The 16,984-nt window shown below is 49.8% G+C and overlaps 1 protein-coding gene across 5 annotated transcripts in view; it reads right to left on the reverse strand.

Moving 5' to 3' along the window:
- Positions 1-16,984, reverse strand: part of RGS3 (regulator of G protein signaling 3) — a 118,904-nt gene extending 101,920 nt beyond the window's left edge. For 2 of the 5 annotated variants that reach the window (XM_072727576.1, XM_072727573.1), the window contains exons 1-2: positions 16,726-16,866; positions 2,907-2,957 (exon numbers count right to left, since the gene is read on the reverse strand). In XM_072727576.1, the coding sequence (XP_072583677.1) occupies positions 2,907-2,936 (30 nt within the window). In that variant the 5' untranslated portion in view covers positions 2,937-2,957; positions 16,726-16,866. Of the gene's footprint in view, positions 1-935; positions 995-2,906; positions 2,958-16,725 lie in introns of all 5 variants that reach the window. The other 3 variants (XM_072727574.1, XM_026002803.2, XM_026002805.2) reach the window with 3 other exon arrangements.

The raw sequence follows: 16,984 nt of genomic DNA on the forward strand, positions 1-16,984 counted from the left end.
GGTCAAAGGCTTCCCGGGTGGCCCTCACACCGGCCTCCGCAGAGGACAGAGTGCAGTCCTCAGACGCCGGAAACAAACAGAAGCCCGGGCCGAGGCACCGGAGTCAGATGCCCAGACAGGGCCCCGCAGCAGGCGACACCACCAAGGCAGCCACAGGCCCAGCTGTAGATGGGGTGCAGCTAAGCCACCTCTGCTCTTCCTCTCCCCTCAGTTCCCCACCACTGCTGGGAGCTTCCTTCACCAGAGGCTCAGGTCAGCCTCTGCTAAGGCCCCAAATCTGTGTTCTGGCCTGCAAGCTGCTCTTCCCAGGCCTCTGCTCCCACCCTGCTCCTAACCAAGTCCTCGCCCACAGTGGCCTCTGACCAGCCTGAGGACTTTGGGGAGGGTAGAGAGGGGTGCATCAGGGCCTGCACCTGGCATCCCAGCTGCCACACTCTGGGAGGTGCCAGGCCTTTGGTCCTGGCCAGAAGTAGGCCCTCTGCCCTGTGGGGCCTCTGTCTTCATAGCAGGAGCCCCCCACTCTGATGGATCTTGCAGTCCTCAGAGACAGTCCCTCCCCTCTACCATCCAAAACTGGCCACCTTGCTTCTGGTTTTGCCAGGGAGAGGGGTGAAAATATTGCTTTTCAAGAGAGGGCTTGGGATTATCTGTGGATTTCCATCACCCACACATTCGCTATGCTCACCCATAAGATTCCAGCTCTTGCAAGAAGCCTTAGGGACCAAGCTGGGCTAAGGGAGGGGCCTGTCCTAGCTCAGCACCTCATCACTGGACCTAAAAAATGCCTACTGACCAAATAATGAGGCAGTCCTTGCCACTTTAAATGGCCCCAGGCCCACAGATGTGCTGAGACCCTGGGGCACAGTCTTGTACCATGGCCCCTCACTCCCCCCGATCCCAAGCATCCCCATCCCCACCTCCAGCTCATCATATACCTTCACGTAGGGATCACAGATGCCAGGCTCTCTGCTCATCAGGCCTTTGCCTTCTATGACTAAACAAAGAATGAAAATGTTGGGGTGGGTAGATGGGTGGGAAGGATTATCACTAGTCCCTAATGTGTCTAACAGCCATTGGCTTTTAACCCCTCCCTGATCTAGTTCATTCCCACCATTTCCCACATGCAGGCAGCACCCTCACTGAGCCATTCTAGGGTACATTCGATTCCTTGAAACTTACAACTGAAAGAGAACATCAAATTTATTAAGTTTAACCCCTCATTTAATGGGGAAGATGAGACTAATGGGGGACCCAGAGATAGTAAGAAATTTGCCCAAAGCCACAGAGCAATCAGACCAATGGGGATGACAGAGCTGGGTTTGGATCCCTATCTCCTGACTCCTAGTCCACTGTTCCTTCCTCCACATGAGGCTGCCTCCTGGGATGGAGAAGCCAGGCTAGAGAACTTACCCTGCCCTGTCAGCTGCGCTGTGGCTGGTGGACAGCAGAGCACAGCAGGTAAAAGCCTGGGTCCAGAGATGGCCTGGGGCCCCGGGTTCACAGACCAGCACACATGCCAGCTCCATCACTTACTAGACGTGAGAGCTTGAGCAAGTGGTTTTGCCTCTCTGCAACTGAATTTGCTATTTTTTCAATGGAGAAGTGATAATAATGGGTTAGTGACCACAACATTCACTTCGCATTGTAGTTGTGCCGGTTAAATGAGATAGATAATGTGTCTACAGTGCTGAGCAGAGTGCCTGGCAAGCAAGTAACTAACCGCTCAAGGAAGGCTGGCTAGAGAAAAAATAATAATAAAAAAAAAAAAAAGCAAGGGGTGGGTGGGAGGTGAGGTGCAGGCCTGCTCCTGAACGTGAGCACAGCCGTTTGCCTGAGGTCTGCAGGAATCAGACAGCAGGCCTGACAGAAGCAGAGCCTCTTTGCTATTTTCTTTTCTGTCCAGTTTGGATTGAGCCCTAGGGTTTGGCTTGGACCTGGCTTGGACGGGGCTCCCGTAGTCTGAGGCGTGAAGCCTATGAAAGCCAAAGGAGAGAGAGAACAGGCTGGAAGGGATGAAGAGCCCTAAGACTGGGGTGAAGCCAAAGCAAACTGTGCAGGACAAATGAAGTGGTGGAGGCCAAGATGCATTTTGCAAAATCTGTTTGCACAGCTGGAGTCAGGCTCTGGCTGGCAAAGAACCCCCCTCTGCTGGTCCTTGGGAACTTCACCTTGGGCCCCCCCAAGGCCAGGACCGGAGGACCCCAGGCGCCTGCTGGTCTACTCTGCCTGGTGTCCTAGCTACTGTTCCTGTGTGCATCCTTCCTCTCGAGGGCGTGGTCATGGGGGGCAGACTCCTGGCCTGAGGAAACCCTGGGTCTCCCTGGCCCCAGTGCAGGTGGAGCAGACATGGCTGCTGCCCCACTGCACTCCCTGTAAAGACCAGAATGACACTGTGTAGTCAGGGCTGTGATAAGAACACAGAAAAGGACACAACGCACTTAGGTAGGTCAGGGGGTGATTCTTGGAGGGGAAAAAAATGAAGCCAAATGAGCCTTCCTTCCTGAGTCTTAATGATGATGAAGGCAGGCATGTTTCTTACAAAATCAGAGGGAGGGAGGGTTATTTTTCAAAAGGAATTCAGAAAGAAGACAGGTGACTCCAGACACAAGAAATAGCACGTGCAAAGGCACAGAGGCATGAGCAAGCATGATGCTCTCAAGGGGGTCCACATAACAGGACAGGAAAGAGGGCACAGGGAGGCTCCAACAGCAAGAACCACTCAGGCTGGAAAGCTGGGCAGGGCCTACAGGGCCAAACAGAAGAGTCCAGGCAGCGAAGGCCAAGGCAGGAGCTCAGTAACTACTTGTGTGCTGGGTGAAAGGACAGACAAATGCATAAATGGACAGGTAAAGTGTAAAATCCTCTGAACGGCACAGAGGACCTTCCTCGCCTGGCCTCATACTCACTGTGGAGCAGCAGAACCCGGTCCCGGGCATCGATCGACAGCTTCAGCTGACCTAAGGAAACAACAGAAATAACATCACCAGGCAGCCTGGGTGGCTTAGCAGTTTAGCACCGCCTTCAGCCCAGGGCCTGATCCTGGAGACCCGGGATCGAGTCCTGCATGGACCCTGCTTCTCCCTCTGCCTGTGTCTCTGCCTCTCTCTCTCTCTCTCTGTGTCTCTCATGAATAAATAAATAAAATCTTAAAAAAAAAAAAAAGAAACGTCAACTCATCTTGTTGTTGGGTGAAAGATGGGGTAGCAGTGATGAGAATGCTCTTCTGTTCATGTAAAGTGATTCAAAGATCCATCCAGTCTCTGGGCTGCAAGGGAGCTCAGAAGCCACTTAGCCTCGTCACAACATCGAGAGTCCCTTCTGCAATACCTCCAGCAGTGGTTCTCCACCCTGGGCTTACACCCTCTCTGGTGATGGGGAGCTCATTACTTTATAAGTTAGGTTAACGCTGGAGAGCTCTCTCTGTGGGACATCTGGAAAAGTTGTTGCAACCACATCACAACGAGCCCAGATGGGAGAGTCAAGGATCCTGGGCCTTGGTTGGGAGTCCACGGGGGCCCAGGGGGAGGTCAGGACAAGCCCTCCACTGTGACTGACAGCTAGCTGTGTTCTGGAAAGGCAGTCACAACACAAGGACAAAAACGACAGATGATTTGGGGGAAAACCAAAGGCAAAGAGATCAGGTGTGGCCAGAGAGCTCCTTCAGAGTCCGTGCTACCACCGTCAACCATCCCGCAGAATCCCAATGTCCCGAAAGAGAAACCAACCATTGGCATAGAGCCACACTACCCGAAGTGTGGTCCGAGAACCACCAGCATCAGAAGCATCTGGGTGATGCTCAGAAATGCAGAATCACAGGCCCCACCCCAGGCATACTGAACCAGAATCTGCAATTTGACTGGATCCCCAGGGAGGCACAGGTCCATTAAAGGTTGAGGAGCCCTGGACTAGAGCACGCTGAAAAGCCTCTGAGCATGTTTATAAGCTTGGAAAAAGGCCTTCTTAGCAAGACACAAAATGCAGAAGCACCAAGGGAAAAGATTGACAACTCTGACTCCATATGATTTTTAAATGTCCATTACAATGAAAGATACCATAAAGTTATGAGACAACAAAATAGAAAAATAGACAAAGGTCATACACTGGAAATTCAGAGAAGCCAAAACAGCCAATAAATGTACAAGAAGAAGCTCGCCCTCAAAGAGATCTGGGACATGTAAGATAACATAAAATACCATTTTCTGGGATGCCTGGATGGCTCAGTGGTTGAGGTCTGCCTTTGGCTCAAGGGTCCTGGGTTCGAGTCCTACATCGGACTCCTCTCAAGGAGCCTGCTTCTCCCTCTGCCTGTGTCTCTGCCTCTCTCTCTGCGCCTCTCATGAATAAATAAATAAAATCTTTTTTAAAAAAAATACCATTTTCTATCAATGTGCTTGACAGATCATTTAAAAAAACAGATAATGTTGGGCCTCCTGGCTGGCTCAGTTGGTGGAGCAGGCGACTCTTGATCTCAGGGTTGTAAATTCAAGCCCCACGTTGGGTGTAGAGATTACTTAAAAATAAAATCTTTAGGGGCACCTGGATGGCTCAGTCGGTTGGCCTTCTGACTCGTGATCTCAGTTCAGGTCTTGATCTCCAGAGATGGAGTTCAGGTCCTGCACTGGGCTCTACACTGGGCATGTATCCTACTTAAAAAACAATAATAATAATAATAATAAAATAAAATCTTTTTTTAAAAAAAGATAATGTCAAATGTTGGCTAAAAATATAAGAAAACACATACTCTCAAACCCTGTGAGAAGTATAATGGAGGGTAAGTTCTGACAATAACTATTAGATTTTTTTTTAAGATTTTATTTATTTATTCATGAGAGCCAGAGAGAGAGGCAGAGACCCAGGCAAAGGGAAAAGCAGGCTCCCTATGGGGAGCCCTATGTGGGGCTCGATCCCGGGACCCGGGGATCACGACCAGATGCTCAACCACTGAGCCACCCAGGTGCCCTATTACAATTTAATTGTGCATGTCCTTCAACTTGGCAATTCTACTCCTAGGTAACTATTATGGACAAAAACCACATAAGGCTGGTGCTCCAGTGCTGTTTAAAATAAGGACAAATTGGAAACACCTGAAATGTCCATCAATATAAAAATGGTTAAATGAGCCATCTCTGGCTGTGCTTGGAATAACAGGGGCTATTGCAAAAAAAAAAAAAAAAAATGGGGGAGCTCTGTATGTCCTGACAGGGAAAGATTGTTGCAATAAGTTTTTAAGAGAAACAAGCAAATTGCAGAACAATACACATATTATATATTTCTGTGTGCATGTGTGCCCGTGCATGATGCCAAATGAAAAACAAAGATCACCTCTAGAATTGGAGGGAGGGGAGTCAAGAGGACTTTATCACTTGTTTCAACAATACAAATTTTATGAAGTATAGCACTTCTATAATTAAAAATAAGAAGTGGGGGCACCTGGGTGGCTCATTTGGTTAAGCATCTGACTCTGGATTTTGGCTCAGGTCATGACCTCAGGGTCGTAAGATGGAGCCCCAAGTCAGGCTCCACGCTCAGTGGGGAGTCTGCTTGAGATTCTCTCTCCCTCTCCCTCTGCTCTCTCACTCTAGCTCCAAATTAATTAATTAAAAAATCTTTTTAAAAATAAAAATTAAAAATAAGAAGAGGAAATGAAAAAAGAACGGAAGGGCAGTGGGAGAGAGAAGGAAGAGATGAAAGGAGGAGTAAATGTAAACATAATGGAAGGGCCAGGGCTGGAAAGCAGGTGAAGAATGAGGAGTCAATTTTCCCCCTGGGTTTTCTAATTTTTTTAAAGACAATATCAAAACAAAATAAAACATCAAGACTTCCTCACAGATGTCCAGTGGGCCCTTCAGCATGGACAGAAGGATCAGGCTTCTCTCCTTCACTGACATGTTGATAATTTTTCCTCAGTCCACTGGACTCTTCCTGGAACCTCAAGAAGCCAATGAACTCAATCCACCTGGTGAACACGTACTGGGGAGGCAAGGAGGACAGGGCAGGCCCTCTCAGCCTGCAGCAACTCCACACATCAACCGGAAAGCCCTTGCATCCATGACAACCCTGTCTTACAGTCCTCAGCCTCTGCTTGATCACCTCTGGTGATAGGGATCTCACTTCCTGTAATGGGAACGCTTTTTCTTTTGTGATAGCTCTGATTGTTCAATGTTCCATCTTATATTGAGCCAGAAGTGGCCTCTCAGTAACCTGTATTGCCCAGACATGGTTCTACTGTCAATCTCCGGGCTGTGTCCTCTTAGATCACCACTCCTCATGGCAGGCACAGTGAGACATCTCCTCAACATCCCAAATGTTTATCTCTGGACATGCCCCATGAAACTGGGACTGGGGCTGGGGCTTGTGCTTCGCTGCTAGCTGGAGGAAGGCCAGGCAAGGTTTGGAGAACAGAAAGGAAGGAAATTCTGAGCAGTTCCCTAACCTCTGGGGCCTAGAAACCACTTGCCCCTCACATTTTGGGGGTGTTTAAACTGCAAACCCAAATAACCCAGATTCCAGCAAACCCTCGTTCATCAGAAACTCCTACTGCTCTCCTGCCCAGGACACAGATCTCAGAAGCCAAGAGGCCTGTTCTTGTTCCAGTGCCAACTACTCTCCTCTCTCTCAGAGACACCTTGTCCCCAGATGTGAGGTGGAGCTAATAACAGGGGTTTCTGCACTTGCCAGGTTGTGTGTGGATCAGATAACACTGCAGGGTGAGGAGGTCATTGGATGAAAGACACCAAGAGAATCCATGGTATTATTAGCTCAAGATCTGAGCGATTACCACTTTGGGGCTCCCTCAAGCTGAGAAATCTCCTACAAAAACTACGCTGGATCCAGTGTCGAGTAGGAAAAGGCTTTGAAACAGACAGAAGTGGCCAGCAGTCACAGATCCCATCTCATCAACCCAAAGGTCACTGTGTTTAACCCTAAACGTTTCTTCTGAAACTATCACCAGTGCAAAGGCAGCTTTGGCCTGAACATATCTGGCTTTCCAAAGCTGCGGGACCACTGTGCTGAGCAACACCATCACCTACCAACAACCCGTTTACAGAAATCAGGATGGAGAAATCTCCCAGCACAAATGGCCGTTGGTTCCATTCGACAAACATTAGCCAGGCACCTGCACGGGGGGGTGCTGAGTCAGAAAGGACAGATCTGAATGGCCCAGTGCCCACTCACAGGGAACTCACAGCCCAGTGTGACTTGGAGGGCCATGGCCAAGGCCAAAAGTGTAGCTGGAGCACAGGACAGGCCTGGAGTAAAGACTGACTCGGAAGTCAGAGGAGACTGCCCAGCACCCCTTGCAGGCCTCCTCAGGGATGGCCAGCATGCCCTCTATCCTGTTACAGCAGAGAAACCAAGCCCCACAGCCGAGGTTCAGGCCCCCAGTGCAGCACACACCCTCCTCCAGCCCATCCGTGGGCTCACAGATAAGGGCAAAATGAAGAATTTTGCCCCTACTCACCCCCACCCCACTCAGCCACACCTGTTCTTTCTGCCTCCCCCACTTAGCCCCTTCCATCAAATCAATGTGTCTCAAGGGCCCCGAAGATATCTTGCCCAGCCTCCTCGACTGGGAGCCAGAACAGTCATGCCCAGATATGAAAGGTGACTTGCCCTGGACCCAGAATGACCCAGGTAAGTCAGGCTAGAATGGGAGACCAGATGCTGTCCCAACTCCAGCACTCTTGTGTGTACACCGACCCAGTCTTCTAGAGCCATTAATGGACACCACCGTACCTGCCGATGCAACCCTGGGGCTTGGAAGCAGAGGGAGCCATCAGGCACAGGACAAGGTGCCATAGCTTTGCTTCAGAACCCAAAAAGAGGGCAGGCTCAAAGAAACATCCCCAAGTCTCAAGAAATAAACCATGGGGTAGAGGGGAAGTCAGGCTGAAACCCTGGGGCCTTCAGCCAATCTGAAAAACCCATCCCTGGAATCTCTGATCTGGTCACTATCCCTGCTTTCTGCCCAGGTCCAGCGAGTGGCCTATGACAGTACCAGGAATGTCCAGGCCACAGGGCCTGAAGCCATTCTCACCAGGGTATTCAGGGGCCCTGGAGAGGGCATACCCACCCACCCCCCCAAGTCCCACTGAGCTGCAGTTGAGCACGCTGTCTGCACAGGGAGGTGGTGACAGGGACCCAGAGAGGCTGTAGAAGTGCATGGGAGCCAGGGCCCAGAGACAAAGGGAGAACAGACAGGGATGCACGTGACAGGAAAAATCCTGGGTAACAGTGAGCCTCAGAAGGCACAGGGAAGGCACTGAATCCAGACTTTGCTGGCATGGGACCTAGGGGGGTTCAGACTCACTGGGTCCTGTAGATAAAAGGGCATGGAAACCAGCAAAAGAAATTCAAGCTGGCAGACCTTACTCTGTTTGTTATAAGAGGACCACAGGAAGACAAATTCTGACTCTCAGGACACAGCCAGGCAGAGACATACTCAGAAAATGAAGCAAAATGAGGGCCGGGCGGGCCGGGCAGCCCAGGTAGCTCAGCTGTTTAGCATCGCCTTTAGCCCAGGGTGTGTGATCCTGGAGACCCAGGATTGAGTCCTGAATCCCATGTCGGGTTCCCTGCATGGATCCTGCTTCTCCCTCTGCCTATGTCTCTGCCTCTCTCTCTCTCTCTCTCTCTGTGTGTATCAATAAATAAAATATTTTAAAAAATAAAATAACAAAATAAATTTAAAAAAAGAAGATGAGGGCCCACACACCACTGCTGGACTCGGGGATCGGCAGGAACATGTCCTAGAGGGAGCTCATGTCACCCTGGAGTATGCAGAGGATACATCTCTTGAGAGTCTCATGGCCTGGCTGCCATGAAGCAGCAGTCATCCCCAAACCCAGTTCACCTCAAAAGCAATTCCCCATTTAGGAGCTACCATGTGTTGAGAGCCACAGGAAAGGGGATGATGTCAGGACAAACGTACAAAGGAGGCTGGGTCTCCATGTAGCCTCACCAGCCACCAACACTCAACAGATTCCCCCTTGATTTGTAGAGATGGGTCTGTACCTCAAGCTGTGTGTGCAAGAGAGCGGGAGGGAGCCAACCGGCTGTCAGGCACCCCTCCCTCTGTGATCCTGGGCTGCCTGACCCACAGGGCAGCCTGACCGTGGCTCAGAGAGGGGTACACACATTTACCGATTTCACTTTCTGCCCTCTACAGGAGAAAGGGTATGCTGCAGGGGTGCTGGGGAGATGGGAGCCATCCAGCTCTGGGGATGCAGCCCTGTGGAAACTTGCAAGTGTCTGTTCCTTTGAAGAAGGAGAATCTTGAGTTCCATTTGGAGAAACAGCCTGACTTATGCTGGTGCCTGCTGGCAGAAGGAGGCCTGCAGAGCCCAGGGGATCGGGGGCTACAGTGGTGGGAGAGAGATGATGACGGGTCAGTGCGACTCCTCTCTTCTGACTCTCTGCTTCCTGTGAAACTTGATATTAATGTGGTTTCCCAAGCTGTTTTTTAGTTCCAGGAATAGATTGCTCTCGCCAGCTAACATCTTGGCAGCAGAAACCCCATGCAAAACCACCTGGCAAAGCCATTCCCAAATTCCTGACTCACAGAAACTGGGAGATAATGAATGTTTGGGCTTTTTAAGCCAATAGGTATTGGGGTACTTTGCTACGAAGCATCAGATAATGAATATGTCTCCAGATTGCCTCCGTAGTCAGGTAACATAAACCTGATATCAACTCCGAGGCAATTCTTCAATTTTTAAAACTGTTAAGAAAATATAATTCTAAGATAAATCAGTATATTATGACTAAGGAAACAAAAGACTTTCCATTTGTGAGGTCCTTGATTTTCTCCACAAAGAATTCTGATAGATTGAAACTGTACTCATTATCAATTCAACTGCAAAATCTGGAATCGTCTCATGTTAACCCACGAACAGCCCAGCACATTCATGAAAAGGCTTCAACTGCAGAGCAAACGATTTTCTTTTATACCTATTCGTGTACAAACACAACATACAGAAAATTCACATTATTCTGCCTTTCATGATTTTCTTTTAAATTTTACTATAACAACTTGAATTTTAAAATTGTCAGTTTTGCCGCAATTTAGAAATGACTCTTGCCACCTTTACCTATTTTATACTACAAACTTCTCCATAGTCAAATGTTATTTTACAATGATGAACACCTGTTACATCCTTGCTGATGGCTTCAAGCCACACTGTGCAGTCAATGATTTCTTTTCATTATGTTTTACAGTGTGTTATTTTTTCACTATCAAAGTTTTCCAGTAGAACAAGTCTAATTGGGAAAACACCAGGGAGGAAGCACGGAAGGAATTATTAGCAAAGCGAGGGTTTTAGAGTCAGTATGACCTGGCTTGGATCCTGGTTCCACATTGATGATCCTGAATCACTACCCCTTCGTTTCCTCATCTGTACAATGGAAAGAAGAACCATACAGTCCTGGCAGGCCTCTTATAAAACTGAGAATGAATACACGTGGAGCACCCAGCAAATGGAAGGCATTCCCACTGATAGGACAAAAGGAAGGATGGAAGGAAGAAAAAGGAAGGATGGAAGGGTGGAAAGGTGGAGGGAAGGATGGAAGGATGAAAGGGGTAGAAGGAAAGATGGAAGGATGGAGAGAAGAAGGGAGGGGGAAGGGTGGAAGGAAGGATGAAAGGGTGGAAAGAAGGATGGAAGGGTGGAAGAATGGAAGGGTGGAAGGATGGAAGGGAGGGGGGAAGTTTAGAAGGGTGGAAGGAAGGACAGAAGAGTGGAAGGGTAGAAGGAAGGGTGGAAGGGTGAAAAGATAGAAGGGAGGGAAGAAGTTTGGAAGGGTGGAAGGAAGGATGAAAGGGTAGAAGGAAGGATGGAAGGAAGATGGATGGAAGGATGGAAGGGTAGAAGGAAGGGGATCCCTGGATGGCTCAGCAGCTTAGCACCTGCTTTCAGCTCAGGGTGTGATCCTGGAGTCCCAGGATTGAGTCCCACATTGGGCTCCCTGCATGGAGCCTGCTTCTCCCTCTGCCTGTCTGTCTGTCTGTCTCTCTCTCTCATAAATAAATAAAATCTTTAAAAAAAAAAAAAAAGGAAGTATGGATGGGTGGAAGGAAGGATGGAAGGGAGGAAGGACAGGTATAGAAGGGTGAAAGGGAGGAAGGACAGGTAGAAGGGTGGAAGGAAGGGTGGAAGGGTAGAAGGGAGGGAGGAAGTTTGGAAGGATGGAAGGAAAGATGGAAGCGAGGAAGGACAGGTAGAAGGGTGGAAGGGTAGAAGGAAGGATAAAAGGTTGGAAGGGTGGAAGGAAGAATGGAAGGCCAGAAGGGTAGAAGGAAGGATGGAAGAGTGGAAGGGTGGAAGGAAGGATGGAAGGGTGGAAGGGTAGAAGGATGGGTGGAGGGTGGAAGGGTGGAAGGAAGAATGGAAGCATGGAAGAGTGGAAGGGTGAAAGGAAGGATGGAAGGATGAAAAGGTAGAAGGAAGGATGGAAGGGTGGAAGGATGGATGGAAGAATGGAAGGGTGGAAGGGTGTAGGGAAGGATGGAAGGAAGGATGGAATGATGGAAAGGTTGAAGGAAGGGTGGAAGAGCGGAAGGAAGGATGGAATGATGGAGGATTGGAAGGGTGCAAGGTGGGTGGGTGGATGGAAGGATGGAAGGGAAGGAGGAAAGGAGAGGAGATGAAAAGAGAAAAAATGACTCAGAATAATTAGAAAACACCCATAAGGGAACCTCTATTTCTAGGATGACAGGTCCACTGAGGAAATCTAGAAGAGCCAGACAAAACATTTAGAAGTAGTTTCTTGGAGATACAACAGGACAGAGAGGAACTAGGGAGCAGGCTCTGGGAGGAGGGAATTCTGTGGAATGAAGTTTAATGTTTTCTGGACTAATTCTCTCCTTAGGGTGTTTTCAAATTCCAGAGAGATGACGGGGAGGCTGAGAAGCTGGGCGGAGTTTCTGTCTGTCTCACAGGGTGAGAGGAACGGATGTTGGAGACCAGGGCCTGTCAAGAGTGGGGTCCTTTGGGGTTGGAACCCTCCAGGGCTGCTCTGCAGGGAATACGGCCCTCAAGGGACTGCAGCCTAACATCAGATGACCCCAATCCCTAACAGTACCATTATCCCGGATCACTAATGACCTCAAGCCCCTGACAGAAGCAAATATCTTTTCAAAGGAAGGTATCACCCTGGGTCTGCATCAAGCAGCAAAAACACAACTCTGTGCCTGCCACTTGTAAGAGGCACAGCACACCTAGAACAGAAGGAAACAGGAAGACTGATGGAAATAAGACGAAAAAAGGTACACCAGGCAAATTCGTTGTTAACCAAAAGGCTGGGAAGCTATTTTGACATCAGGAAAGGCCGACTTTTCTCCACTAGAAATAAAGAGAAGGCTTCATAGTAATAAAAGTTTCAGTTCTCTACTAAGATAGTAATTCTAAATCTGTACGCTCTATTGTTTCAAAATATATATAAGAAAGACTGACAGCTTGGGACCCCTGGGTGGCTCAGGTCATGATCCCAGGGTTCTGGGATCAAGTCCCACATCGGGTTCCCCGCAGGGAGCCTGCTTCTCCCTCTGCCTGTGTCTCTGCCTCTCTCTATGTCTCTCATGAGAAAATAAATAAAATTCTTAAAAAAGAAAAGAAAATCCCCACTATTTGGAAATTAAGAAACACAATTCCAAATCACCTAAAGACTTGAGAAAGTATGGCTATAAAAATAAGAAACTACTTTGAGCTGAATGATAAAGAAGAAAACTGCAAATATCAAACATGAGGCTTCTGGATATTGGCCATCTTGACCGCCTCCCACTCCCCACCCCCACCCCCGTACAAGTTGCATACGCAGGTATTTACTTTGTGATAAGTCACTGAACTGCATGTTATCTGGGGGGGGGGGGGGGGGGGGACACTTCTCTGAATAAAAAGGATTTTTTAAAAATTGAGCAGAATGGGAAAAGAGAACAAAAGGGCTATTGACAGGCCAGAAACTGAGAATTTCTGAAAGCTCCCACACAAACAGACCCCAAATGACAGGAATGGCAATAAATACCGAGGGCCCCGACCAGCAAGTGATGGGTTCCTGAGAAGTCGCTGGACGGGCTTTCTGGCCAAGCCCGGGGACCAGCCCAGGCTCAGAGCAGCAAGGCCAGTCAGGGGCAGCCAGCAAGGCCAGATCGCAGCCTCCAGTTCAGGGCCCTGCTTCACGCTGCCCAACTTGCACAGCAGCCGGCTGGCATCTGTTCTACAGAAAACACGTTTGTCATCCCTGGAGGAGTTGGGTTCTAGGCCTGGTTTATATACTCCCCTCTCCTGCAGCCAGAACACTTCCTTAGAAGGCAGTGTGTGGGGGAGCCCCGGTGGCCCAGCGGTTTAGCGCCGCCTTCAGCCCAGGGTGTGACCCTGGGGACCCAAGATCAAGTCCCATGTCAGGATCCCTGCACGGAGCCTGCTTCTCCCTCTGCCTGTGTCTCTGCCTCTTTCTCTCTGTGTCTCTCATGAATAAATAAATAAAATCTTTAAAAAAAAAAAAAAAAAACAAAGTTAGTGTGTGGCCAACTAATGTTACTTGAACATGCTTCTTACTAGGGGACAAGGCACTGGACCCCTGTACACACACACACACATGCCCACATACATATATACACACATATATACACATATATACACATAAACCTCAACATATGCCTACAGTACTCTCTCTGGAAGGAAAACAATTTTGTTTCTTTATAATCCCAGAGATCCTGGAAATTTAGCTCCTTTTAAACGTTTGTGCTTGGGGGAGCGCCTGGGTGGCTCAGTGGTTGAGCATCTGCTTTTGGCTCAGGGCGTTCTGGGATCGAGTCCCGCATTGGGCTCCCTGCATGGAGCCAGCTTCTCCCTCTGCCTGTGTCTCTGCCTCTCTCTCTGTGTCTCTCGTGAATAAACAAATAAAATCTTTAAAAATAATACATACATACATACATACATACATACATACATACATACATAAATGTTACTGCTTGGTAAACCATCAGCTTGGCACCACTTTCATCTGGTCCTACCAGGGCAAAGCCAACTCCTAAAAACCAGGGACTACCTTCCGTGCTGGAAAAAAGCCAGCAAAGGGGTAAAGTTAGCAAAGACTTTCATGTTAAGAGAGTTCACACTGGCTACCAAAGCTAACTAAATCCATAGCTTCCAAACTTGGTTGATCATCAAAATACTTCTGTGGCTTCTTACAATTACAGATTCTCAGGCTCCACCCTAGACTTATGAAGATCCTAGGAACCTATGGGACATTTTTTTAAAGATTTATTTATTATTTTGAGAGACAGAGAGTGTGCAAGAGCAGGGGGGCAAGGGGAGAGAGAGTCATAAGCAGACTCCATGCTGAGCTCGGAGCCCCACACGGGGTCTTGATCCCACGACCCTGAGATCACAACCAAGACCAAAACCAAGAGTCGGATGCTCAACTGCTATGTCACCTAGGCACCCCAGGAATCTGTTTTCAATAGACTTGCCAGGTGCTTCTGCAAAGCGACCAGGTCTGGTAACCACCAATACGAATCTTCATTCACGAGCAGACAAGAAAAGGCACTCAGTGTATGAAGAAAACCAACAGCCTCAAAGAAGGGCAGCATTTGTCAAGGAAATTAGAATTTAAGCAGGAAAAACAGGGCAGAACTTTCCGGTGTCGAGCTGTGTCCTCAGAGAGATCTGAGTGGAGACTGCATACATAAGAGCGGGAGGCTCCCCACCCTACCAGGCTCCTGCCTGCCCGCTGCACACTCAGGTCACAGTCACTGGTTCAAGCAGCAACCCTTTCCAGATAACCATCCGACCCAACCCTGAGGCCACGCCAGGGCGGGGAATCCACTCCCTGCTGTTCTGGACACTCCTCAACTTCCCAGATCTGGCAGGATGATTAATTCAATAGAAGACTATGAACTGATGCTAGGAAACAGTCACACTATACCAGTAAGGAAAAGAAATGGATTCTAAAAAGGTATATATAATATGGCCTCGATTCTTTGCAAATTAAACACGCCCTTACACATACGCTCACAAATAAGTCAGGAAGGGTATAAAAATGTTAACTGACAGCGGTCTTTTCTGAGGAGTCAGAATACAGGTGATTCTTCGCTTTCTCCTATCCACTAAGTTTTCAACAAGGAAGCCATCTGACAGTGATAACAAGGAGGAAAAGACAATGAGATATACTTTTACCTTTAAATCAGGACAGAGGGCAGCCCAGGTGACTCAGTGGTTTAGTGCCGCCTTCAGCCCAGGTTGTGATCCTGGAGACCCAGGATCCAGTCCCATGTCAGGCACCCTGCATGGAGCCTGCTTATCCCTCTGCCTGTGTGTGTGTGTGTCTCTGTGTGTGTGTGTGTGTCTCTCATGAGTAAATAAATAAAATATTTTTTAAAAATAAAAATAAAAAATAAATAAATCAGGACAGAGCTAAGGTAATAAGGCCTCACAGCTCCTTGACACTCTTTCCTGACCACCCCAGCCCCACCAACTCAGACCACCCAGAAACCTCCCTTGTCTGGTGGACTCCCGCATCCCGGTGGGGATAACAGAAACTGCTTGCAAGGTTTGGGAGGGAGCAAACAAGAAAAAGCACTTGACACAAGGCATGGCATGTGGTAAGTACTCAACAAATGGTGGCTACTTCATCACTCCCATCGTCAGCGCCCACCAACTAGACGAGTGAATTCCAGGGTGCCAGACCGCAGGCCATTGCTAGGGGCCAAGCCACTGCTTTTCTATCCCTCCCTCTGCTCCTAGAGAAAAAGGCCGTTTGTGAAGAAGAACCAAGCACACTGATAGGGGTAAGCCTGAGACTAGGAGAGCCGGAACCCCAGGGAGGGCCTAACTCCTGGGCCGTTCTGCCTATGAACTCTGGCCAAAGTCCCGTATGTTGGTAACTACCCCAACCTTTATAAAGAAAATTGTATACAATAAAAAAAAAAAAAAAAAAAGTGCTGGACAAGTCATCTCGGAAGGTTTGAGCTCAGGTACGAAGTCTGCCACTGGGTGACCTTCCTCTCTCTGGATCTCAAGTCTCCACAGAGAAAATATTACCCGCTCTCCCCAGGGAGTTGCAGAACCAGTGAGGACACACATGAAGGGCTGTGCTCTGGACAGGGCTCTTATCTCTGTTAGGGCTACTTGAAAGGCTGGATTTGCCCAGACCCTTGGGGAAGCTGCTGCCCCGCTGTTCTTTGGGGGACCCCAGGCGTGCTAGGTCAGGGTTTGGGAGCAGGGGCCTCCTGCCCATTTCTCTCTGCCTCAAGCCCCCAGGGCAGCCCCTGTGACCCTCCTGAGGGTCTGGTCACTCCTGGAGAAGAGAATTCTCCTACACCTGCTGTGGGTCAGATATCCAGCGGGGTCACAGCACAACTTCCAAGGCGAGCCCACAAGGAGCCGCCCCCCCCCCGGGGGGCTGACTTGGCACCTGTTCTGTCCCTGAGCCAAAGGCCAGAGGAGGGAGGAAACCTTGAGATGTAGTAACAAGACCGCGATTTAACCCTGAGCTGCTTGCTCATGGGAAACTAGGGGTGCGCAGCGGGTCTCCCAAAGACCAAGCGGGCGTGATCCCTGCGGCCAAGTGGGGCAGAACCAGTGCACCTGGCACCTGGCACCTGGCACCTGGCACCTGGCGCGACCGGCCGGGCAGCAGGGGTGCCCGCGGGCTGCCCAGCCGGCCGAGGGCCCCGAGCCCCTCCCGGGCACCTGCTCCCGGCACGGGTGCGCGGCGGGCACTCACCGAAGGTGGCGAGGTAGAAGGACAGGCCGGGGCGGGCGCGCCGGCGCCCGAGGGCCGCGCGGTGCAGGGAGCGCTGCATGGCGCCGCGGAACCGAGGCGTCCGTGTTGCTGCCCGTCGCCCTGGCAGCAGGTTCACCGCCCGCCCGGCCCGCGTCGGGAGGCGGAGGCGAGGCGGAGGCGGAGCGGGGCCGCGGCGTTTGAACGGGCGGCGCGCCCAGCCCTCATTGGCCCGCGCCGTGTGGATGGGGAGGCCTCCACC

The sequence above is a fragment of the Vulpes vulpes genome, chromosome 12, assembly GCF_048418805.1.
Source record: "Vulpes vulpes isolate BD-2025 chromosome 12, VulVul3, whole genome shotgun sequence".
NCBI classification, from domain to species: domain Eukaryota; kingdom Metazoa; phylum Chordata; class Mammalia; order Carnivora; family Canidae; genus Vulpes; species Vulpes vulpes.